We start from the raw sequence: 11,913 nt of genomic DNA, 5'->3' as shown, positions 1-11,913 counted from the left end.
AAATGTCATTCTGCGGGAATGCGCAATCTTGTATTCTATCGTTCTTGGGTTGGTACATGATACAAAAAATAAGGCAGTTTCAATAAGCAACTTTTTGATCAAAAGGAGATTTTTGACCATTTCTCAATTGTAAAAATTCGAAGCGGCGTTACCCAATTTAAGTTTTTTGGCGGAGGGGATTTTATATCCTAAATTTGGGAGTATAAGTAAAATAGTTTTATCAACATTTAAATTTTAAAAATAATTAATATCCGATCTTAAAAACGTTAAAATTTTACATTAAATTCGATAACTACTTGCCAAAATCTTTATTTTTACACTAATAAAGTTATAGTGAACATATTTTAAAATTTTTTAGTGCCATTATGTCATCTTATTATTACACAATGTAGCTAACCAGTGACTATTACAGTTTTCTATATCGGATACGATTGTTTCTGATATAATTAAGACACTGAAATTACACACTTCGATATTGTCTTTGTCCATGTCTTTGAAGTAACTTGAAAACGGAATTTACTCTGGGGCTCATAGGCCTCATGACTTTCAGAGAAGTGAGTATTTTCCAATTCTAGTATGTTTGGACAATATCGTTGTTTCTCTGGGTAAAAATAAATATATTTTACTGTTCAATATTAGAAGGGGTGTGAAACGGAATTGATGATTTATTACACTGGTCTACAAATTTCAACTTTTTTTCTGCGAATAAGACGGGACCTGGTGTTTCTGAACGGATTTTTCGTGCTGAACACGAATCCGGGGTCAAAAATGTCCCATCACGTCACGTTTTCGAGAAAATAGGGGTTGAAACCCCTAAAAACAGCGTTTTTGGCCATTTTCGAAAAATTATAGAGCTGAACCCTGACGTGGTACAAATTTTGCATATATCAGAAATTAAAGGCTAAACCGTGCCCTTTCGAATGAGCCCTATGCCGAATTGATCGCGTGCACCCTTAAAGCAGGGGGTGTATTTGTGTTTAGGGGTGCAGGAAAAATTGATCACAGAAAGAATTTAATCTTAAACGATCATAGAAAATTAATAATGCCAAGGTTTTAACTATATTAAAAGTCGCTGATTACGAATCTGCAGTTAGATTTTAAAAATTTAAGATGACGGGTCGAATATGGTGGATATAAAAATTGTACTCCTAGACACAAATACACCCCCTGATCTAAGGGTGCATGCGATTAATTCGGCATAGGGCTCATTCGAAAGGGCACGATTTAGCCTTTAATTTCTGACATATACAAAGTTTGTAGCACGTCAGGGTTCAGCTCTACAATTTTTCAAAAATGGCCAAAAACGCTGTTTTTAGGGGTTTCAACCCCTTTTTTCTCGAAAACGTGACGTGATGGGAAGTTTTGGACCCCAGATTCGTGTTCAGCACGAAAAATCCGTTCGGAAACACCAGGTCCCGTCTTATTCGCAAAACCCTTGTAGACCAGTGTTATTAGTATGAAAACTAGAAACACAATTATCAACTTATTGAGCATTAGACCTCTTCTCTTTCAAAAACAAAAGGGGAAATGTTCGGTTATTTGTGCAATGGTTTTGGTTTTTGTACAAATAACCGAGCCCAACAAAATATAACAATAACATCCAAACAAAATATGTATATTTTGCTTGTTCAAATTTCGGTTATGAGAACAAAATGTTTGTGAATAAACAAGAAATTAATATCAAAATTTGAGCATTTTAAAATATTGGATACAGTAGCACGAATGTCACAATCTACTTAATTGTCAGGTTGTGTGCCTGTGGCATATATGTAATACTTCTATATTGGCAGTAAGCTAACTTCTCAATGTGTAAGCATTCCGAAATCAAAGCGAGACAGTCTAGTATCGTTTTTGTCAATGTATTGTGTACTTGAGTGCCGTTTTTGTATATGTGTTGTGTACTTGTTTATTTATAAGCGTATGCGTTCCTTTTCTTTCGTACTTGTTTATTGATATATCTGTAATGTAGTGTTTTCGGCCGGTACTAGCTCTTAAGAGCCTGTCAGACGTGGCAATATTTCCGTCTTTCGCACGCAATTCGCTGTCAAATTGAGAAAGAGAAATTTTATTTCGATGTGTTAACAGCCAGAAAGATCTTTCTGTCACCTTTCGGAAATCAGTTTCAGAAATAAAAGTTGCAAGGTGGGACTGCAACAGCAAGAGCTAAAATCGATTTTGGAAATATATTTCAACTTGCTCGTGCTGCACTAGCAATTTTCATTTCTTCTGCAAGTGCTGTCAAACTAATCGAGTGTTGCCGTGTGGCCCTGATCGTGAATTTGTGTAAAATGATAAAAAATATTGTTGAATTAAATATCAAAAATGCTTGAAATATATTATTTTGCTAATATACTTAATCGTAAAATTTTGGTTTTCACGGCAAATATGTTAATTATAACCTATATTTTCTCGCTTTTACAAGAGAAATAGCAAACAAACGACAACCCCACCGCCCATGGTTGCATTTTAGTATCGATAAAGATTGCCAGAAACTCATTCGCTGTGTGAACAGCCAAAAAGCGATTTCAGAAATTTTTCCTGCAATTCGCCGTTCGGAAATAAAAACCTCTTTCGAAAGACACTTTCCATGCAAGGTGTGACTGCTCATGCAACTGATTTCTCAATTTGACAGCCTTTCCGAAATGTATTGCATCGAAATATATTGCCACGTCTGACACGCTCTTTACTGCCAATATAGGAGTATTACCATGAACCAAAAAGACAGATCACGCGGGCAGGAGACTAGCCCGTTAGAATCGCATTAAGGAAAAAAGTTTAACGATTTTGACATTAGCCGTTTATTTACATTTCTTCGTTGTTTACAATTTGGTGGTGGCTTTTTACTGCAATTTTCTTCATTTTCGCTTGTGACAACGTGTGTACACATAAGATAAAGAATAATTTAACACAACGGCATGATTTTTAGAAGAATTTGCATAATAAAAATGATTTTTCATGCGTTCAACAATTTCGCGGTTTTCTCCGTTCTCTTCGTTGTTTACTTCTTACAGCAAAGATGGCGTCGAGATTTCGGCAGCTAGAAAATAACTTTTTTCGTTCTTTCCGTCCCGCGTGATCTTGTGTCTTTCGTTCATGGGAGTATTACATATATGGCCTGTGGATATACGAGACAAGTGACAGCTATGTTCGATAGCTCCTGCAACTTCCATCTCTTACCGGGCGATAATTAAAAATATCGGGCTATCGTATTTGCATTGAATTTTCAATACGTGTATTGTGTCCGGATTGCACATAGATTGGATTGTAAATTAACACATTTTAACTAATTGTATTATTTTATAAAAGTATACAACAAACAACTTGATACTCACGGTATATGACTGCATATTACAAGAAATCTGAAGCATTTTTGAAGAACAATTGTACATGGATTCGTAACATTCTCATTTGAGTTGACCGAAGGCAGTGTTATGTGGATGTAAAAAATCTGAATCTATAAGAGATATATTTTATCGTTCAAATCTTTAAAGCAATAAAATGGATATGTGGCAAAAACGAGCACTTGCGTTTTGTTTAGTATTGTTGTTGAACGACTGGCGAGCGTTCGCAGATGAGCATAACCATAAGGTAAGAATCGAAAATACATTCTCGATTGGTTTTTGTTAATTTACTTTATTCAAGTACAATGACCGAGAAGAGGTAGTGCTGTGGATGAATACAGTTGGACCGTACCATAACAGGCAGGAGACATATGCCTACTTTTCCTTGCCATTTTGTAGTGGTGCCAAACAAAGTATTTCCCATTATCATGAGACCCTTAGTGAAGCACTCCAAGGTGTCGAGCTAGAGTTTAGTGGCTATGAAATAGACTTTAAAGGTTAGCAAAAAAATATGTGGTTTGAATATCAGTAATTTATTAAAAATCATACAGTTGACGTCTCTCCAACCGTAATTTGCATGATCGATCTAACAATTGATAAAGTGAAGGCTTTTACATATGCTGTTAAAAACCAATATTGGTATCAAATGTATATAGATGGCCTGCCGATCTGGGGGGAGGTTGGCAAAAAGGATGAAACGGAAGAAAAGTATTTTATTTTTACGCATAAAAAATTTGAAGTTGGTTACAACGGTCAGCAAATTGTTGATGTGACTTTGCACAACGAAAAAAGAGAGTTGTTAACACCAGGAGCCAAAATTAAGTTTTCTTATGAAGTAAACTGGAAGCCAAGCACAGTTGAATTTAAAAATCGGTTTGACAAATATTTGGATCCGAAATTTTTCCAACATAGAGTGAGTATAATGCTTTGAATACGTAACATAATTAATTAATTTAACAAATAAATTATTGCAGATCCACTGGTTTAGTATTTTTAACAGTTTTATGATGGTCATATTTTTGGTTGGATTGGTTTCAATGATTCTAATGCGTACTTTACGCAAAGACTATGCGCGGTACAGCAAGGACGAAGAAATTGATGATATGGTAATACTGGTTGAACATTGCCGAATGCAGTTCTGGAAAAATTTTATATTCCATATATCGGTTTTATATTTTTAGGAACGTGACTTGGGTGACGAATATGGCTGGAAACAGGTACATGGAGATGTTTTTCGAACCCCTCCACATGCTTTGTTATTTTCCGCTATGATAGGAGCTGGTTGTCAATTAATTTCCGTAGTTCTCGGAGTCATTATATTTGCGATCGTCGGTGAACTATATACAGAGTGAGTATGAGTGATTATGTAACTTAAATAACGCCTATGTAAAATATTCTAATTACCGATTTTAGATGTCTTCAAAAATTAGTTTTATTTACAAACAAATTTTATAATCACACAATAAAATTTAATTTTTTCTTGTAATCTACATTTAAAGACGTGGATCAATGCTATCCACTGCCATATTTGTGTATGCAGCAACATCCCCCGTCAACGGTTACTTCGGTGGCTCGCTATATGCTCGACTAGGCGGCAGAATGTGGATACGCCAAATGATTGTCTCTGCATTTATGGTGCCTGCATTTGTTTGTGGAACTGCGTTTTTCATCAATTTTATTGCAATTGGCTATCATGCATCGCGCGCTATACCTTTTGGAACAATGATTGCGGTTACATGTATATGCATTTTCGTTGTTTTGCCATTAACACTGGCAGGCACTGTGGTGGGGCGCAATTTAGATGGACAGCCAGACCATCCCTGCCGAGTTAATGCAGTGCCTCGCCCAATACCAGAGAAAAAGTGGTTTATGGAACCGGCGATTATTATCCTCCTTGGGGGTGTATTACCCTTTGGATCGATCTTTATAGAAATGTAAATATAATCCCTTTGTGAAATAATCCAACTGACGACCTGTAATGCATGGTTGCATTATTATCATATATACACTGCCGGAACAAAGTATTGGCACAGCAAATTTTTCATAATACATATATGCAACAATTTTTATTCTAATATTTTTCCGCCAATTTTGAATAAAAATATGGTTCATTCAACAACAAAAACATAAAAATAAAATTCCTAAACTTTGTGCAAAACTCGCGAAAATTCAGCAAATTTTCATCAAAATTCTCAACTTTTTAATCGGATTTTTTAGAATTTTTTTGAGTATGCAGTTTTCTAGCCCATTCAATTCTAGTAAGACAATGCAAGCTCGGAGTTAGTCAAAAACTGCGTTGATTTTTGAGTTTTTTTTTTGTTGAAGGTGTTTTGCATTTTTTCCATATAAAGTATTTTCGAAAAAAAAATTTTGTATGGAAGAGACTGCGTGAAAAAAATTTCCAAAAATCAACGGTAACTCCTAGATACTTAAAACTTGCACTTCATTGTAATAAAATTGATTCGACTACAAATGTGCATATTCAAAAAAATCTAAAAAATCTGACTAAAAAGTTGAAAATTTTCATGAAAATTTGCTGAATTTTCGCGAGTTCTGCACAAAGTCTAGGAATTATATTTTTATGTTTTTTGTTGTAGAATTAACTATATTTTCATACGAAATTAGCGGAAAAATATTAGAATGAAAATTGTTGCATATATTGTGAAAAATTTGCTGTGCCAATACTTTGTTCCGGCAGTGTATATTAGCGTATACTTATATTTTTATCAGGTACCAAAAATAACTGTTATCTCAAATTTACAAATTGAAAACTTGCCCGAATTCTGAAATTGAATGAAAACTGAAAAAAGTTATTAGATGAAAAATATTTTTTATTTCACTGATGGAGTTATAACCCATGATAAAAATATAGTAAGGTAGAATCGCTGAGAGTCACTTTTAAAATTCTTGACGTTTCCAAACAATTTAATTTTTAAATTTACTCACAAACTCACACACACATTTTCATTTTCAATCTCAAGCAACAACAATTTCAAACAATTTCAATTCTTTATTTTCACTTTTATATGATTTTAAAATGTTGGCAAACTTCAAAAAAAATCATGGCCGACGAATTGAGAGAACGGTTCTACCTTGCTATGTTTTTATCATGTTATAACCCACGTTGTTTGATAAAAGTTATTGCCCAACGTTTATTTATTTTTTACGTTGCTTGATAGCAGTTATTATCCAAACTTTATTTTTTTACGTTGTCTGATAAGAATTTACTAAAACTGAGATGAAGAAGAAGATAAAGATTATGAAAATAAAAGAGGAGGAGTAAAATAACTGTTATCAGACAACGTAAAAGTAAGCATTGGGAAATAACTGTTATCAAGCAACTCCAAAAATAAACGTTGGGAAATAACTGTTATTTTTGACGGAAAACATATTTCTCCCGCATTACAGTTATCAGGCAATGCAAAAAGTAAACGTATTTCTCATCTAATAACTGTTATGGAGCAACGTTTTTTCGATAGAACTAATAACTGCTATGTCCCTGATTTTTATACATTACACGTTTCCTGAATTATGTATTTGCAAATGTTCTCATGTATTTTCCTTATTTTATTTTCAGGTACTTCATTTTCACATCATTTTGGGCCTATAAAATCTACTATGTTTATGGTTTTATGCTTTTAGTGTTTACCATATTAATGATTGTAACGGTGTGTGTGACTATTGTCTGCACTTACTTCCTTTTAAACGCAGAGGATTACCGGTGGCAATGGACAAGTTTTATGTCTGCCGCATCCACTGCTATATACGTGTACGCGTATTCATTCTACTATTTCTTCTTTAAAACAAAGTAAGTTTTTAATTGACTTAAATTCATATGTAGGTACTTGTCTTGCAACAGATGCGTTTCTTATTTTTATTTTCAGAATGTATGGCCTGTTCCAAACAGCCTTTTATTTTGGCTATATGGCATTGTTTAGTGGAGCTCTCGGAATTATATGTGGTACCGTCGGCTATTTAGGCACAAGCGTATTTGTACGAAAAATTTACTCTAATGTTAAAATAGACTAGATTTCATATATATAGATTGGTTCAATTTATTTTTTATCGGACTAATTAAACATTAACGCTTCTTTAGTTCAAGCTTGAATAATTTATTATTACCAATTTTTCAATGCAGACATCTCTCCGCTAGTTAAAATATACGTAAGCAATATGAAGTATGTATATGGTAAAGTGGAACAAATTAAATGGCATTCGTATATTGTAAATTTCAGATTAGCCAGCAGACATAATTTATTAGATAAATACGTATGTGTTTATATAATTTTTTTTTGGTATCAATTAATGCCCAAAGCAGTAACAATTATTTACAGCTTTTTCAAAAACGTTAGACCTAGCCAGAGTTATTAAAATTATTCTAGGTGATGTATGCCAAGCATAAATGGAACAGCGACCGTAATCTACGGTAGAAATTGGGTCTTAAATACAAAAAACAGCAGTTCTTTAGTTTTGATATATCACGCCCTAAAAATGGGGTCATACCCAAAACACATTTCATACACCACGCACAGACTAAGCTCTGAAAAGCGCAAACGATTATAAAAAATTACTATTTAATCTTGTATTATATATTAATAATTTTGAAATAAAACCGTACCTACAGACAGTTATACCTTTGTAAACTTTAGGTTAAATTTTTTTAATATTTTTCGAACTACATACTTATTTTCCGTAAATAACCCGTTTTGAAACTAGAGCATTTTGCCCAGGGTAAACTTGAAATTATTTTTTTCTTTTTTCAAGAAATGTATGCATATATATATTTTAAGTGATCTAATAGAATTTCTATGGAAAATAAATTAATACCTATTTGCCGTTCACATTTGTGTTGTGTTTTGGCCGTGCTTCTCCAAATTGTAGTCTAAGTTTTACTGTTGGGACAATGGAAGTACTTTGATGCCTCCAAACGAGAAATTATTTTTTAGGAGAAGTTGTTTTCATTGCAGTACTCTTGGAAGTTTGTCATTGTCTACCGGGTGGTGGCTACTGTAAGACAAAAAAAAAGTTTCCTCTGAAAAAAAATAAGGGCAACTATATATGGCCAACAAATATTCACCCTCATTGCGAGAGTCGTGTCAAATGCCAGTCGTTTTTCGAGAGTCGAATCGTATCGAAAATTGCACGTCATTGCCTAAAATTTCCACTCGACTAGTGTATTAAAACGGAAAAACTTGGCAGCACTGTATAGTTTTCGACGATTTTGGTCGTTTACTTATTTCATTACGACAATAGACAATGCTACTGTTGTCGAGTCGTACAATTTAGCCTAATTTACGACCTACGCAATGAGGCTGATTAAATATCTCGCATCTCAATTTCGGATAAAACATCAAAATGGTAAAAAAAATTACAGTAAGGCGTATCACGAAAAAAAGTTAACGTGTGTCAGTTTTATTTGAATACTTATGTCGAGAAAAAGTTTAGGGTGCAATTTTCTTTTTATGCGACCGCTAAATCGCGTTTTTTTGCTATAACTTTCTTATTTGCTATCCGATTTTTTTAATTTTTATGTCACCGAAAAGGCCCCGCTCAGGACTATATTTGAATAAAGCCTAACCCTTTTTAGCAAGGTCGTCATCGTTTTTTGAGAGCTTTAGATTTACCTATGTAAAAATAAAAATCTAGGGATAGCAATTGCAAAATTAGTGGTGTAAATTAAAACGGTTTTGAAGGCCAATAATTCTGAGCGAGACCTTTTATGCGGCGTAGATTCTAAAAATCGGATATAAAATAAGAAAGTTGTAGCAAAAACGCGATTTAGCTGGTACCTAAACAATTTTTTTAACCCAAAATTTTCTCGACATAATTGTTTAAATAAAACTCAAACGTTAAACTTTTTTTCTTTCATATGTCGTGATACGGCTTAATGTACAGTAAAGGCCCGTCCACATAGAACTTCGGCGTTGCGTTGGCGTCGCTTTAACAGCTGACTATGAATACATGAATTCAAATGCAGCCGTCCACATAGCCAAAATTCGACAACGCTCACGCCAACACAAAGCAAAAAGATGGCCAACTCTCAACTTTTCGCGTGTGTCGCTCGTCAGCTGTTGCAAATAAATAAAATTATGTGAAATATGTTTCCTTTTTAATCGAGTGCGGGCAAGAAATATCGTTTTTAGTGCATTATAAGCTGGCCTCGAATCGTCACGTACGATAGTGTACTACTCGTCACGTAAACTTTTCGGATTATGACATACGTGAACGTACTCTTTGTCCCATTCAGCTTATACTGCCCTTCGAGCCCTGAATGGGACAAGAAGTACGTTCACGTATGTCATTATCCGAAAAATGTGTTTTTACGTGACGAGTAGTACGATACCGTATGTGACGATTCGAGCCCAGGATCGCGCATCGCGATACTGTCAATAAATATGGAACGTGCAGTATTTTAAAACGCGATCCATACATTTAATCAGTACATCTTGTACTCTCATAATGTCAACATAGAAAACGTATGCGTTCTGCTTTCGCTCTCGGCGCTTGAAACCTTTCAAATTAAATTGAAAATATTGAAATTAACATTGGAAATTTTAAAAGCATTATAGAATGCATTATCTATAAATAAGTTGTACGAAATAAAAGTATTTTCTTGTGCCATATTAAGTGTGCGCCACAAAAATTTTACATATACTGACGCGATAAATATTGAAGGTGTAGCATAGCTGCAGTGTTGCCATTTTAGACGGTTGCGATTTAGCCGGTTTCGGTTTAGCCGGAAGCCGATTTGTTAGCCGTTTTGTAAAAAAAATTAGCCGTTTCTAGCCGATTTTGCTATTTACCTTGCTTATTCTTAAAATTCAAATATATGTTTCCATATTTGACTAAGCGATCCAAAATCTGTTGGAAATGGCTACTACCCTTATCGGGAATAAAATCTTCACGACAGGCAGGGTTATATAAAATTGGGCCGATTTCGCTTATTTTTTATTTTAAACGAATATATTTTTTCTAAAGAAGGCCGTAGCGGGGATTTTTTTTCATAAAATGTTTATTATGAATGACTTAAATTTCAGTGTGAAGTTTTATTCGCAAGCTTCGAAAATAACAATTGTTTCACTCAAGTAGAGAAACTTGCAAATTTCTGCACGAACGCTAGTGTCCACGGATGCATTTCAAACATAAGAAATTTGTAAATAATTTTGAAAATTCTTTCAGAAGGGCAAGAAAAAAGATCCTCTAAATGTATATTTCTTGTTAGTCTGACTTTCTTCAACATACGTTCCAATTTCTTTGTCGTCGTAACTGTCGGGTTTCCTATACCGACTCTGGTTGAGATTGCATTTTAAAATCGCTCAAGCTTTTAAATTTTTAAATTTTATGAACCTCTTTATTCAAATTATCGTCGACAAAAAATTCAACCATATGCCACAATCATACGTTTTTCCTAATTACAAATTCTTGCTGGTAAAATTTTTCCAGCTTGAATTTGCCACTTCGAAAATATGTATGGGCCTTTATAGAGAAATTTATGGAAAAACTTTTGATTAAACACAACGAACAAAAGTTGCAATATTCTTCATATCTATTTTATATTTCACTGTTTATATTGCCAGGAAAATTGCGTTTAGTTACAAATACTGTTTTATAGTAATATTCAAAAATGCGGGAAGAAGAAATCCACTGAATTCAATGTGATGCATTTTCCACACATTTAGTGGTAGCTCGCCACTTCGCGTGTCAGCTGTTTATCTGCCCAGGGATTGGCAGTGCTGCCAAGTACGAAAACGAGTTCCTGGGAGCGCTCTCAGAAAAAATGAGAGAGTTTCATATCTAGTTATCCATGCTAATACCTTTCTTAAGAGCCGTTTACATAAGAATTTTGATCCGCTTTGACAGATAAGTGGAATGCATGATTTGATACGAGTCTTGCTAAATAGAAACGAAGCAAAATCATGAGCAACTCTCAACTTTTGCGCGCTTTGACCGTCAGCTGTTTACATGTATATTTTCTCGTGCGCTGGACTTTATATTTAAAGACAAAAATACGTTTAATATGAATTGTTATTGCTAGTATTTTTGAGTATTATCATATTGTTATCTATTTAACACAGGTCAAATATGGAGAAAAAAGAAGAACGCAGAAACTGTCAAAGCGTTTATTGTAGCACACCTTCGACGCCTCACGCTTTGTTAAAGTTCCATCTATCAAGCCAAGCGAGGAAAGTCGAATGTAAACGGCCCTTTAAGTGCTGGGCAACTGTAGAGGCATATTATATTAAAGAAATCGACTTTATATTTCTATCGATAAGTTATTGTCTTTGTTGATCGTGTTCAAGCGGGAAATTGGGTGATCGCGCTGGCAAATATATTAAATATACAAACAAAAGCTTTTAAAAGACAAAAATTAGGACAAACTGGACATTTAAATAAGATTTTAACTAAAATGGAAGAAAGTGTGGCTGTCAACAGCACGCCAAATGAATTAGCATACAGCGAAAATTTTAAGGTAAGCCAAGTTATCATTTCGATCATGTTAACAAATGCTGTGATAAAAATATTAATTGAGATATACCATAACCCTTGCCGTCGTTCTTTAATATCATCCCAT

General features: G+C 34.1%; 2 protein-coding genes across 2 annotated transcripts in view; one reads left to right on the top strand and one right to left on the bottom strand.

Annotated features, from left to right (window-relative positions):
- The window catches only part of LOC118747219 (acetyl-CoA acetyltransferase-like), a 16,714-nt gene that overhangs the window by 4,234 nt on the left and 567 nt on the right, over positions 1-11,913 (bottom strand). The window lies entirely within an intron of this gene.
- On the top strand, positions 3,167-8,216 carry LOC118746835 (transmembrane 9 superfamily member 3). The gene is made up of 8 exons (XM_036480775.1): positions 3,167-3,588; positions 3,643-3,838; positions 3,893-4,254; positions 4,316-4,447; positions 4,523-4,689; positions 4,841-5,275; positions 6,919-7,149; positions 7,226-8,216. The coding sequence occupies exons 1-8, from the start codon at positions 3,499-3,501 to the stop codon at positions 7,368-7,370; spliced, it is 1,758 nt and encodes a 585-aa protein (XP_036336668.1). The 5' UTR covers positions 3,167-3,498; the 3' UTR covers positions 7,371-8,216.

Source organism: Rhagoletis pomonella, unplaced genomic scaffold (assembly GCF_013731165.1).
Source record: "Rhagoletis pomonella isolate Grant_MI unplaced genomic scaffold, Rhpom_1.0 Rhpom_scaffold_00011, whole genome shotgun sequence".
Taxonomy (NCBI): domain Eukaryota; kingdom Metazoa; phylum Arthropoda; class Insecta; order Diptera; family Tephritidae; genus Rhagoletis; species Rhagoletis pomonella.
This window is presented reverse-complemented; position numbering and strand designations above follow the sequence as displayed.